The sequence below is a fragment of the Erigeron canadensis genome, chromosome 5 (assembly GCF_010389155.1).
Source record: "Erigeron canadensis isolate Cc75 chromosome 5, C_canadensis_v1, whole genome shotgun sequence".
NCBI lineage: Eukaryota > Viridiplantae > Streptophyta > Magnoliopsida > Asterales > Asteraceae > Erigeron > Erigeron canadensis.
The window spans coordinates 33615323-33629299 of record NC_057765.1 but is presented as its reverse complement, the minus strand read 5'-3'; the positions used below and the strand labels follow the sequence as shown (position 1 = coordinate 33629299).

The following is a 13977-nucleotide window of genomic DNA, read 5'->3' as shown; positions in this document are numbered from 1 at the left end:
ATCCCTTCTATCTCCACTCCACATACTAATAAAACCCCATCATTTCTCTATCCATTTCCTTTATTATTTTCCATCAATCCCCGGAATCCAATTCCATTCCATTCCAACAATGGCAGCTGCAGCATCACACACCGCCCTCACATTCCTCCCAACTTCATCATCTTCCTCCACCACCACCACCCGAGCCACCACCGTCCGCCTTGCTTCCCGCTTCCTCCGGTCCCCTCTCCGCGGCCTCGGCTTCGCGGCCGCGGACCCGCTCCTTTTCGCACACTCCCGATCACTCAAAACCGCAAAACCGGTCAGAGAAATCGTCTCGATGGCGAAAAAGAGCGTAGGGGACCTCTCATCAAGTGAACTAAAAGGAAAGAAAGTGTTTGTTAGAGCTGACTTGAATGTACCTTTGGATGATAATCAGAATATTACTGATGATACTCGAATTCGGGCTGCTATTCCTACTATTAAACATTTGATCAGTAATGGTGCTAAAGTTATTCTTTCTAGTCATTTGGTATGTGGGTTTTTGTTTATCTGTGATTATATGTAATGGGTTGTTTTTTGTTTGAAATGTAGTTAATAAAGTTTGAATCTTTTTTTTTGGAATTGTTGCAGGGTAGGCCTAAAGGTGTTACTCCAAAGTATAGCTTGGCTCCTCTTGTACCAAGATTATCCGAGCTTATCGGTATTGAGGTAGTTTTTGTTGCTGAATTAGTAATTTTGATAAAGTTTGAAAATTTTTGTTGCTAATATTAGAAAAGATTTGATTTTGATGTGAAAAGGTTGCATTTTTAGATAACCTAGAACTGACTAGGATATCATGGGTAAAGATGAGAAGAGAAGTCTAGAAAATGTAGGAAGGATTTTGGTGCTTCAATGTACTTTTCTTGCATTTTGATGGACCAACAATTTTTTGGTGCATCAAAGGTGTAATAATTTGTAAAAAAAATGTGCATTAGACATGTGTCATTTCGGAAATTCTCCCTGCACGGGTGTTAGTGTATGCAAGACTGTGCATCTGTTTATATACTAAGAGGATGTGGTTATCTAGTAATAGGCTTAGGAGATTCAAGGACCGAGAATTTTTGTAAGGAACATTGTGTTTTTTCCTCCTTATTTTACAACCATTGTCTTAAAATTTTTAACACCCTACTACCTACCTATATATATATATATATATAATGGTATAGAAAATCATATGATTTGCTATAAGTTAGTTTAATTAACTCACATTGAGAAGTTGAGATACATTTAGTTTTCATAGACACAATACTGGCATTGGTTGTTTGTAGTTAATACTTGATTAAGCTCAAAAGATCTGCATGGAGATACATATATTATGCAAGCAAGCAAGGTTTGGAGCAAATGGTTAATACCCTTGCCTTTGGAGATAGAGGTCATGGGTACAATCCTTACTCCTTGCAAGGCTGAGGGTCCTTTTCTACCTCGGGTAGAACCTGGAAGCACCCGCTCTTCCTTAGGTAGTGATGTGGCTGGCTTTGACGGTATTGGGACCCATAACCCGCGGAAGATAGTATTGGGAGTTACCGTACTTTTATACATATATTATGCAAATGTTTTTGAATACAGTCAATGAGTCAAAAGAATTTAGCAAGTTGGGTGAGAATAAAGTACAATAAGGCTTATTAAGCAGGGAATGGTGGCAGGGTTTAATTTCTGATTTTACTTCTGTATCATTGATTAACAGGTTGTGAAAGCAGATGACTGTATTGGTCCAGATGTCGAAAAGTTGGTTGCTTCACTTCCAGAGGGTGGTGTACTTCTCCTTGAAAACGTGAGGTTTTACAAAGAGGAAGAAAAGAATGATCCAGGATTCGCAGAAAAACTTGCAGCGCTTGCAGATCTTTATGTCAATGATGCTTTTGGAACAGCACATAGAGCTCATGCCTCCACTGAGGGAGTCACAAAGTTCTTGAAGCCATCTGTTGCTGGTTTCCTTTTGCAAAAGGTTCGATATTGATTCTGGTCTTTATTTGACCGAGTTAAGCATTGATTATGTCACTGACGTGGTTGTATTTTGATTTAGGAATTGGATTACCTTGATGGGGCTGTTTCAAACCCAAAAAGGCCATTTGCTGCTATAGTCGGTGGTTCAAAGGTGTCATCCAAGATTGGAGTTATTGAGTCCCTTTTGGAAAAGTGTGACATATTGCTTTTGGGTGGAGGTATGATCTTCACATTTTACAAGGCACAAGGCTTATCAGTAGGATCTTCCTTGGTGGAAGAAGACAAACTTGAACTTGCCACTACACTTCTTGCTAAGGCTAAGGCAAAGGGAGTTGATCTCTTATTACCAACCGACGTGGTGGTTGCAGACAAGTTTGCACCTGATGCAAACAGCAAGGTAACTTATTTTTTTGTAGCTTTGCTAACATAATTTATTTATTTATTTATTTTTGTTGGCCATTTAGGAATAAAACCAAGAAGTAATATTTTGTACTATGCAGATTGTCCCAGCATCTGCTATCCCAGATGGTTGGATGGGATTAGATATTGGACCAGATTCCGTCAAGACATTCAATGATGCATTGGAGACCACCAAAACTGTCATTTGGAACGGACCTATGGGAGTGTTTGAGTTTGACAAATTTGCAGTTGGAACCGAGGTGTGTAACATTTATTTATCTGGCAACTGTTTCGTTCCAATCATTTAAATGTACAGATGACGAAATTGCATATTTGATTGTGTATTGCAGTCAGTGGCAAAGAAGCTAGCTGAACTTAGTGGAAAGGGTGTGACGACAATCATTGGAGGAGGAGATTCAGTGGCTGCAGTAGAGAAAGTTGGGGTTGCGGATGTGATGAGCCACATCTCAACGGGTGGTGGTGCAAGTTTGGAGTTACTGGAAGGCAAAATACTCCCTGGTGTCGATGCTCTTGATGAAGCAGTTGTTGTTGCTGTGTAAGGCATAATTCTAAATTCTGATTTGATTTTTTTTTTATCTAGTGTCAGCTCAGCATGCTTATGGCACAGTGAGTCTGTATACAAGAACACGAGTTTGTTGTAGATGCTTCATATATAATAAATTTAAGGTCATATTGTTGTATTCCTAAGAACAGAGACGGCCACTTTAAGATCTTAATATATATTGGTTTCCTTTTTCATGCCTTGTATAGATTTCATAATACAATTTCTATTCAGTAGTTAGATGCATGATGAACTAAGAGCGGATGAAGGTAATATTGTGATAGTTGTGTTAAAAATTTAGGATAGTTACAAAAACTGTGGACAAATTTGATCATTATCAGATTTGGCCAGGCATGAAGTGTTTAGGATCAGAAACTCGGGAATTCACTGACTGGAAGGTGCTTTTGGTTGATTGCAGAGCAAGAAGCCGCATGTAGTGTGAAGCTAGAACTGCTAAATTTAAGAAATGGGAGGTATTTATGCCAAATGTGAATGTATTATGGGGTACGTCGGAGAAGGTTTCCATTGTCCTGTGGTCCAAAATTAGGTGACTAGAAACATATAATTTTTGGCATGATCTATATATATGCTTATGTATATGCTCCCTTCAAGCCTGCCATTTATAAACTGTATATTCTTCATTTTTCGTACATGATCTATATGCCTATGTATATGCTCCCTTCAAGCCTGCCATTTATAAACTGTATGTTCTTCATTTTTTGCGTTATCTATATGCTTATATATATGCTTCCTTGAACACTTATAAACTGTATATTCCTATTTTTGTCGCACTACTAATCTATTATACATTTGCTGTGATACTGCTCTATACATGTATAGTAACCATTCAAGCGATCGTGTATGTACTAAACTACTAATGCCTCATTAAAGACAGTCCATGTAGATGCCTGATAATCACGTGATCGTTGCTTCCAAAGGTGAAACCGTATAAACAAGGTGAATCATACAATTTGGGCAAGCTTGGTTTTCCCTAAGTCGCTTGGCTAGCAGGCTATGAGCTAACCAGTTTGGAAACTTATTTTGAATCTAGTATGGAATTGAAAATAATGTTTGAACAGGGAACAATGCCTGTCAACCCGTGTATAACCACCATCGTATATAAATGTTAAATGTAACTGAAAGTCAGATACAAGTAGTTCAGCTAGTTCATGGAAATGTTGTTCGAGGATAGATGCACACCCAACAATGGCAGGCATGTAAGGAGATGCACAAGGCGAAGCCAAAACGATTTGTTGCACTTTCGTTACTAAACTTTGATCAAGTCTACACTCAGATCAAAGAAGTACAACTATTTTATAAAGGTACATCTAACTTCAAACTTTGAGAGCATAGGTGAGGCATTATTGAGGGCCATTACTGTTTGACAGGTCAAACAAGAACGGGTTGAGTCAAAACCAAACAAAAGTGGTCAAAAACCAGAGGTAGCCAGTCAAAAACCATAGCAAACAATGTACTACAACCATAAAGCTAAGAAATACACGTTTTGTTTTTTGCCAGGTCTCCCTTTTATGTCTCCCCCCTAGCATATTTTCACCATGACGACTTATAGAGGATAACCAGAGACTAAAATGTGTCTTTTCATCTACAAATTCATTTTACTTGCAAGTTCTATCTAGTACCATTCAACTAATGGAAATATATACTTACTAGGCAAAAAAAATAAAAATAAAGGAAGAATCCTAACCCCAATACCATAATTGTATACCCATTGACTCAGCCGGTATAGCCATATTACATTCATCATAATTTTACATGATTTGTGCACCCTGAATGATCGAACCAGCGTCTTTAGAACTTCAAATGTGGCTCTAGGATTTATTGGTAATGATTACCTTAAAAAAATTATTTTTTTGCTAACAGGGGGCCTTAAGGTAACTAAGTGCTTTCCTTATTGCTAGACTAACTCCTTGTTGATAAAATATATTGTTACTATGTTTTTATGCTTTTTTGGGACTTTCTTGTATTCAAGCCTTCAAAAAGTATATTCTTGTTATAATTACATATATTTTATAAATTTTATGGCAATCCAGTTTTGTTTGGTAGATTTGTACTAGCATCATTAAGATTTCAATGACTTGATCTCTTCCGGATACAAAAACGGTACTAACATGCAATTACTGAGTTATAGGCTAATGGGTCACAAGTCACAATAACCACCAATCATTGGCGTCTGTTAGAGTGTTACCCGCTTGGTAAATCGTAATTAAGTTGTTAATGACTAGAGTTAGTATTCACAGCACTTACTAGACATCTATCGCCACAAATTAAAGGGCCCGAAAAAAGGGAGAAGCTTCTTTGACCCATGTTAATTTTGGATAAAGCAATTACTGGTAGTTTTTAAGACACGTTGAACCATTGAATCGTTAGATGGTTCGACATGGTCTAATTTCTAAATTAATTAACATTGTTGCGAACAAATATGTATTTTGAGTAGCATTCCTCTAATATATAATTTAAATTATCTACAATATTAATGTTACATATATCTATACTATATTATAATAAGTGGTTTGCTAAATACAGCCCTTAAGAATGTGTTTAAAGTGCATAAATTGTTTGTACATTTATCATGAAAATCAGGGGGCGGACTTTTAATATGGAAGGTACAACCTTTTTTATGCACGTTAAATACAGCCCTTAGGGTTGTATTTAGCATTTCCCTTATAGTAATTATTACTTTATCTCTCATAAAAATGTTAAATACAAAATTACCATTTCACCCTTAATAAATTAATTTATACCATCAAGCCCTTATCTTATAAAATATTTCCACTACCCTTTTACATCAATTAAATTAAATCAATTACTTACAACGTCCACCACCAACAGTCCGTCACCACAACGACCGTTGTCACCGCCAACAATTGTCGTCACCACCAAATCAACGCCGATCGCGCGGGTACAATGCTATATATATATATATATATATATATATTGAACTAATTAACCATAAAATGGTGTTGATTATGTTTTGTGGCACCAATTAGCTTATAATTGTTGTGTGAGCTTGAATGCATGCATGACAAGCAGGGAGATGAGTTTCATGCTTTGGCACTTTGTTTATTAAAAGTCAACCAAGATTACGTCAAAGGCATGTAACATGGCACCAAAACTATCATGTATGTCGTGCACCCGCTCTTAAAAAAGAGAAGCTCCACATATGTTAGTAAATTAAGTTTCTAACACTTGTTATTAGTGATGTAAGTCCTAATATTCCTTTCTTTATTAGAATAATAATAGTAATAATTTCTTTATTAGAATAATAATAGTAATAATTAAAGGTAGCAACATCCAAAATATACCATAGACAAAATTTATGTGAAAACTAATCAAAAGATACTGTGATATGAATTTAATACAATATGTTTTAATTGTGTTTTATAAAAACACAATGTGTTCACAATGTGTTTTTATTGTTTACTCTAAAAACACAGAGTGCTAAGTTTTAAATCACAGTGTGTTTTTGATAGCGTGAAAATCGAAAAATTGTTCAAACACACTGTGCTATGAACTTAAACACAATGTGTTTTCTAATAACACATTAAAAACACATTGTGTTAAATTCATATCACAATGTGTTTTAATCAGTTTTCTAGTTTTCACAAAAAAAATTTCAAATAATTAAAACCCATATATTACATGGTTGTACACTATAGTGTATACTATTTATACATAGTATGCTATTTTGTTGTGAAGATATCACAATGTTGGACAAATAACATATGAACAAGTAAAGACGAACATACTTCAATTTTATGTATAAGTCAACAAGAAATGACAAATAAGAATATGGAAGTATGTGTAAAAATACCCTCATTGGAGATAAAAGGACTAAATCGCTATCTTTATTAACTTTACCTTTGAAACTCTTCTTTAATTAATTAACATTACCTCGTATATCACTTGATATATAGATAATCAAATAGTGGTTAAGAACAAATTTTAAAAAATTAGTAAGCATGGTTAATTTGTTGTTTTGTTAGTTGTTACTTAATTACCTATGCGGCTATGCATCACATCATATGCTATGCATATTACTTAAGATCGAGTAAATACGTAAGCATGTTCATATATAGTTTCATCTCATTGTTAATATGTATACAGTACATTTTACTTAAGAGTAAATACGTAAGCATGTTCATATATAGTTTCATCTCATTGTTGGATTTTTTTTGGATATAAAAGTAGTTGGCGGAAAGTGTGTTTTGGCAATGGATTAAGTTATATATCAAGTCAACATCCGAAGTCATGTAGGTCATTCATGGTTAGTAACTGGTGGCTGAAAATAAAATAAAAAGAGTAGTTTAATGAAAATGTCAAAAGGTTGGTGCCATAATGGTAAATTTGTTTCAATGTGTTGGTTCCCCTAACCTAGACTTTGGATAGCCTGGCTATATGAAAAGAGGCTTTCAACCTATTTTTAAAATATTATTTTTGGAAAATAGCCTTTAGTAGTAAAAATCAAACACGATATTATCATCTTACCAAACTTTTTCAAGGTTATATTAAATAGCTAATCCATCACAAATACTTTATGATTTAGTCTTTTACCTATTCACCATATTGAACCCGCGATTTAGCCAAATCTGTGATTTCATTCGGTGAAATTACAATGAGATTGACTGTTTTCTCTAGTGTTTCATTCTTTGGTAAAAAAAATAATTTCTTATGAAATAAACCAATGAGAAGTGATAGTTTCCCCGTGTTATTAAAGGTTATTAGTATTTTATCTAAAATTTTGAATTACTATTAACATTGAAAAACACATGAGGATATGAATTGAGATCTTATAAAGTTAAAACTCAACTTTATTGATAAAGTTGAATCTCTTGTTGGGCTTTTTTTTTTTTCACATTTCTACTAACATGAAATTATCTATTAATCTCTCAAGAAATTTTATGTTTTAATTAATAAGGCGTCAAAATAGTTAAACGAGAAGCTTAAGGCAAATCTCAGTAAAATTTGACCACATCATATGGCTCGCCTCATCTCGTGATTTGGATAATCAGAAGTAAAAGGCTAGCCAAATCGCAAAATAAACCAATTTGTTGTCTATTTCATAAAGTAGAAACTGAAATTATCTTGTCATTTTGATTTTATGAGATAGATTTGAAGAGTTATTATGTATATGTGGATGTTACAACAAAAATGTCAACATAACATATTTAATTTATGAAAGTGATAATATTGCAAAGCTCAAACTTGGAATAGTTATTTTGTAGTAAATATACTGTATTTAAGTTGATTTCATCAACGTAACAAATAGGAAAAGAAGATGTTTTCAATGTTATTGGGCCACCTTTCCAAGACTACTACTTCAAGATGCGTACCAACTTTTATTTTGATTTTGTTCCCTGATTCTGATTTATGCGATTCCCTGATCTCATCTATCTGCTACTCGTATATTCGTATATTGGTTTTGCTATCTAGAGGGCGCTCCTATGGTTACGCACTTAATTATGCTTGTTACGTACGTTTCATCAGTAGTTTGGAGATCTTAATTAGTTGATTTTCAACTGACCATAATATTACCAACAATACCTCATCATTTTCTTGTTTATTTATTTATTTATTTTTACTAATATTTAACAATTTCTTAATTTGTTTTACAAAAACTATTGGCTAACAATAAGCTCGCCCTTGCTTGTCACCCAACTGAAAACAAAAGAAAAAGAAAAAAAAGATTTTTGAATTCATGAGACGCTGCCTATAGTGTCACTTAAGTGACACATGTTGCTTTTGAAATTGACGAGCCATTGGGAGATAGCCAAATAGATGGTAGTAGATTCATGTTTTTTAAGTACTAACTTAGGTGTACATAAAACATTTGTGTTTTCTCTACCTCTGGCTAGAGATATGACTGATACATTTCATCTCTCACATACTATGCCTATAAATATTGAGTATCGTTGTTGTTGTATATAATGTATTTGCATTGTCATACTAGAGTATTATATCGATCTAATTAACTTCAACCACTAATAAACCTATTCTTTTATCATCTCTAGCATCTTCATCTTTACCCTATATGCGTGACGGGATCGGGGCTCATTTGAAACATTTATAGAACGATGTTTGCTTATATGTTATTATCATATTTTTAATATAGCTTTATGGTTGATTATTCGGTCGGGAGTAGTACTGGCCGATTGTAAAATTTCTTTTGGACATGTTTAACCCCTATTAGAATCGGATGAACAAATTAAGTTGCTTTTGGACAAAAACTAACAATATAAGAAATAAAATTGCCAATTCTAATATTGATCTTTGTTGCAAAAGCGTTATATGAAAGTGGACGGGTAACCTAATAAATCACTAGAAGACTTACTCTCATGACTTCATCATGATGCATTTTTGGAACTAGGCTTTATGTCTTTATAAAAGATTACTAGATGTATGCATGTAGTATTCCCTATCAACCAAAATTCTATTAAAATAACCTTCCTTTAATACAACAAAAGTCTTAATGTCATTATCAAAAGTTATATAGGCAAATATTATGAAAAGGAAATTGATGATATAACTTTTAGGTGTATGATACTATGATGATTTATGTAATTAGGGACCATCTTTTAAAGTCATATATTCACATCTAATGCATCTCAAAATAATAATAACAACTATTTTTGATCGAATATGTGAAGTTGTGAACTTTAAAATGCTATTCATTTTTCAATATATATTTTATCATGTACAAATTGATATCATATGTCTAGTTTTCAAATGTATACATAAAAAAAAAATGTCTAGTTTTTAAATGTATACATAAAAGTAAACCTTGAACCATCTTACTAAAATTTGAACAATTCTTTTAGAAATACATATTTGCATTTCCAACCTAATCTACATATTTATTTTAACATGAGAATATTATCTTAATTTGTTTTATTCGTATTGATCTCAACGCTTATTCAAAATAACTAGAATTTCCTTTTATCGAACCCCACATTTGAGCGATATTTATTGGTAAATAATCACTTGAGTTAACGCAAGTGGTCAACCCGTTCCTACAAAGTCGAATCACACCATGTTTACCGGCCCCTTAGCAATGGAAAGGAGCATGTTTGAATCCATCTACAAGCATGTTTGAAAATATTTAATCATAAATATCGTTCAGTGTTGGGATATTTGGTGGATGACTTTTACTAGGTAATGAGTTGTGCAATCTACACATGTCTGTACTAATGTGGTACTGGGGATCGGGGTGTTTCCCTTCTATTATTTTACCCTCTTAATAAGTTAATTAATTAAGTTTATGCCATTTAACATTGTTGTAACTTATAAGGCATGCCATTAATTAATTTTATTATATAACTTTTGTATAGATATTTTACTTGAGCCGTACTTCATTAATAATTTTAATTTAAAAAAAACGTTCAAAGTATACATCTGGTAAAGAAAGAGCTGAGGTAGAATGAAAGATAGGAAAAGAGTAACATAAGTGGGCCCCAGCAAGTTGGCCATAATCCAATCTAGAGAAACAATCTTGTCGTAAGCTTACTTATATATATATAGACTACTACTTATTATAACTTATGTTAATCTAAGCTATATATATATATATATTAAGCTGAAGTAGAAGAAAGTGAGCATGCAGTAGAATTAGCATTTAACTAATTAAGCTTCATTAATCACACATAATCACACATAATATTAATTAAGATGGGAGGAGGAGGAGGGCGCGCACCATGCTGCGATAAGAGTAAGGTGAAAAGAGGGCCTTGGAGTCCCGCGGAGGATGTCAGGCTCGTCTCCTTCATTCAAAAACACGGTCATCCCAATTGGCGTTCGCTCCCCAAACAAGCCGGTATGTATATACACGTTCATTCATTATTATGGAATCCTATCCATGGTATAAGTTTTTAATTAGTTGGTTTATATGATTATTTCATATGTAATAATTAATAAATTAAAATATTGTTGTGTTAAAATCGGTACGTAATGAAGGTTTGCTAAGATGTGGAAAGAGCTGCCGTTTGAGATGGATAAATTACCTAAGACCTGACCTCAAGAGAGGAAATTTTACTCCTCAAGAAGAGCATTCCATTATTCGCCTTCACGCCACCTATGGGAACAAGTAAGTAATTACTCGTATATCATTAATTTTATATATCTCATGTCGATCGCCTATTGTGATTTTAATTAGACAAATGTGTGAATATTACTAGCTACTTGGATATACGTCTTTCAAAATATATATATATATATATATATGTACGACAAAAAATAAAGCTAGCCAAGCTGATTATAAAGTTGTTAGAAAAATTATTAGACTGAACATTATGTCATTTTCTTAAATGAAAACTAAAAAAACATATGATTTTAATTACCGTATGTATATAAAAACAACAAAAGGTCTCATTTTATTATTTCGCTTTAGGTCTCACAAAAGCTTGACATCATGGTCAATCTAATGTATGTAATGCAGGTGGTCGAAGATTGCATCTCATTTGCCTGGACGAACAGATAACGAGATAAAAAACGTATGGAATACACATTTGAAGAAAAGATCACTAGTCATAGATAATACTACTAATTATAATGATACCAACAAAAATCAAAGAGAAGATGTTCCCAAAATCTCAAATGGTCAAGAAATCTCTGAAGGTACAATAATAGATCAACCATCAACCCCATCTTCGACTATATCTTGCAATTCGGATCAAGATAATGGTAATAAGGCATGTTGCAGCTGGGACAGTACTACTACTACTACTACTACTCCATGTCAATATTATGAGACAATTAGAATCAATAATCAAGAAATTCCTTTAGAATCAGAGGTTGAGTTTTGGAACATGCTCGAGTCGTCGCATCAACCAATAACAGACGACGAGCATGATCATGAATTAGGCGTGGTCGGTCCTATCAATAAACCGTCATCATGTAAAGATCGAGATATGGAAGTTGAGTATTGGGTCAGATTATTGGAGGAAGAACTTGAATTAGTAAGTCCAACTCCTGATAACAAAGATATTGAACAAACCCAGAACAATAAGGATGTTCACGAAATGTGGTGCAAAACATTAAGCGACCAGATATCTCCATTTTGGCCTACTTCACCTATGAATAATGGGTTCTTTTAATTAATTAGTCACTTTAATTAATTAATCATAGAATTAAATGTATGTTCATGTTAGACTTGGCAACTTTGTTGCTTAGCCATATATAGCTAGCTAAATGAGCAAGCTAGGTCCTCCATTATGTACCAGTCGATCAAGGGAGCTGAATATTAGTGGACTTGATCCATAATTCGTAGTGGGTAGGTGATTTACTGCTCTAGATATGATTGGTTGATGAGTTGAAAGAGAGATACGGTTTGATCAAGTTTACTTTTTATCATATCGATCAGTTACCAAACATTTATAAACTTGAATACTAAATGATTGATGACGTGTATATAAAAAAAGTATTTTTAATATCAAAATCATACTTTTTGAATTTTATTCATGATAAATTTTAACTGTAAGTTGTAAAAATGTACTCATTTTAACTTTCTTAATTATAGATGTACATAAAACTGTTTCAACCATTAATCTAATATTTAAAGTAAGTAATTTAGTCCCAACTTTCTTTATAGATGCATATATAAAACCGTCTCAACCAAATTTTTTGACACTTGACTTAATTTAATCAAATGTTTAAGGTTTTGGTGAGAGAATCTTTATCCAACAATAATGCTATACATAAAGCATCTTACATTTCTTACCCCTCCCCCTTCCTCTTTTAATCTACAAAGAGTTGATATGTTTAAAATACCCATAATCTATCAAAATACTTAACAATTAAGACACATAATCTACCAAATATAATTAATCTTAATAAATTAATTTATAACATATATCATATAACTACTAAAATAAATACACTAATTCTTTTACATTAATTAATTACATTACATCAATGACCTATCTTACTCTTCATCACCAGCACCATTAGTTGTTAATACCGCCCGTCTTTACTACCATTATACCGCCACCGTACCACCATCATGGTTTCCGTATCGAGGATTCGAGCGGACATGCAGCTATACTTGAAAACACATAACTGATTAAAAATTACAACTCACAAGTAACATTCATGACTTTCCCACGTGTGTATTTATATTTTGACAAAAATATGTAAAGCTTTTGGAGAATAAAAGTAAGTCAATCTCATTGACACCTTGCTTGTGATTTTTCCATTCCGCGGTTTCTAGATTTTAAAATTCATCTCCGTAACATCCTCATATTTTCTAAAGATTGATATGTTGACAAGCTGGCAACCCTCGATGCCACAAATTACATGAACAAAAAGCTTTGTTATTGTCATGTCAAACAGTTATTTGGGTGTAGTTTATATAGTTTGGTCAAATGGGAATGCATCAATACTAATTTTAATTGTAAGCACATGACTAAGTAAAAAACTATTTCTTTAAAGTTTTATAATTTTTTATGCACTCGATCTTTTAGTTCCTAGTCTGTTCTAACATATATTGTCTCAATCAAGTCCGTGCTAAAAAACATTCTCAACGAAATCCCTATTTAAACTTTGGAAAAAGTATAACGTTTTCTTGTCAAGACTCAAATCTGACACGACTTTGATGAATAAAACTCTCTTTGGTCCACCCTAAAACAAACCAATATCTTTATTACTACTTGAAAGTTACTATCATTGATCAAATCAAAAGTTGACTCCATATTGCCTAAACAAAGTTTAGTAATCATAGAATTTATTTTGTATTCGGAATATTCCAAATCAATCTCATATTAGTTTTTTAATATGTATTTACTCCGTCAATCCTATTCTAAGTATTATTTTTTTCGTTTTAATTTTAACTGTAAATATTTTTGTTTATATAAAATATATGAATTGATTGTGTTTTGGATGTACTTTTAATTAGTATAACTTTAACCAACTAATATAAAATACAACAAAAATATTTATAATCAAAGTTTAATTAAAAAAAACTTACAAAGTTAACTGGAACACTTAAAATGGGATGGATGATGATGTATTTTTTTTTCTCATCCCAACATGTATTTATATAT

The 13977-nt window shown here is 32.9% G+C and overlaps 2 protein-coding genes across 2 annotated transcripts; both read left to right on the top strand.

Moving 5' to 3' along the window:
• The first annotated feature begins 34 nt into the window (after window positions 1-34).
• On the top strand, window positions 35-3123 carry LOC122602333 (phosphoglycerate kinase 3, cytosolic-like). The gene is made up of 6 exons (XM_043775030.1): window positions 35-511; window positions 613-690; window positions 1706-1966; window positions 2045-2362; window positions 2466-2624; window positions 2715-3123. Exons 1-6 carry the CDS (start codon window positions 110-112, stop codon window positions 2922-2924), a joined length of 1428 nt encoding a protein of 475 aa, XP_043630965.1. The 5' UTR covers window positions 35-109; the 3' UTR covers window positions 2925-3123.
• Window positions 3124-10609: 7486 nt separating this feature from the next.
• On the top strand, window positions 10610-12033 carry LOC122601638 (transcription factor MYB10-like). Its single transcript, XM_043774384.1, has 3 exons — window positions 10610-10754; window positions 10895-11024; window positions 11376-12033. Exons 1-3 carry the CDS (start codon window positions 10610-10612, stop codon window positions 12031-12033), a joined length of 933 nt encoding a protein of 310 aa, XP_043630319.1.
• The last annotated feature ends 1944 nt before the right edge of the window (window positions 12034-13977 follow it).

What these genes read in the sequence shown, in the direction of transcription:
- LOC122602333 (XM_043775030.1), top strand. Translation starts at nt 110, where the DNA reads ATGGCAGCTGCAGCATCACACACCGCCCTCACATTCCTCCCAACTTCA. An exon ending in TTATTCTTTCTAGTCATTTG is followed by an intron (nt 512 to 612) that starts GTATGTGGGTTT and finishes GAATTGTTGCAG; the next exon opens with GGTAGGCCTAAAGGTGTTAC. An exon ending in CACCTGATGCAAACAGCAAG is followed by an intron (nt 2,363 to 2,465) that starts GTAACTTATTTT and finishes TGTACTATGCAG; the next exon opens with ATTGTCCCAGCATCTGCTAT.
- LOC122601638 (XM_043774384.1), top strand. Translation starts at nt 10,610, where the DNA reads ATGGGAGGAGGAGGAGGGCGCGCACCATGCTGCGATAAGAGTAAGGTG. An exon ending in TTCGCTCCCCAAACAAGCCG is followed by an intron (nt 10,755 to 10,894) that starts GTATGTATATAC and finishes TACGTAATGAAG; the next exon opens with GTTTGCTAAGATGTGGAAAG. An exon ending in CACGCCACCTATGGGAACAA is followed by an intron (nt 11,025 to 11,375) that starts GTAAGTAATTAC and finishes TATGTAATGCAG; the next exon opens with GTGGTCGAAGATTGCATCTC.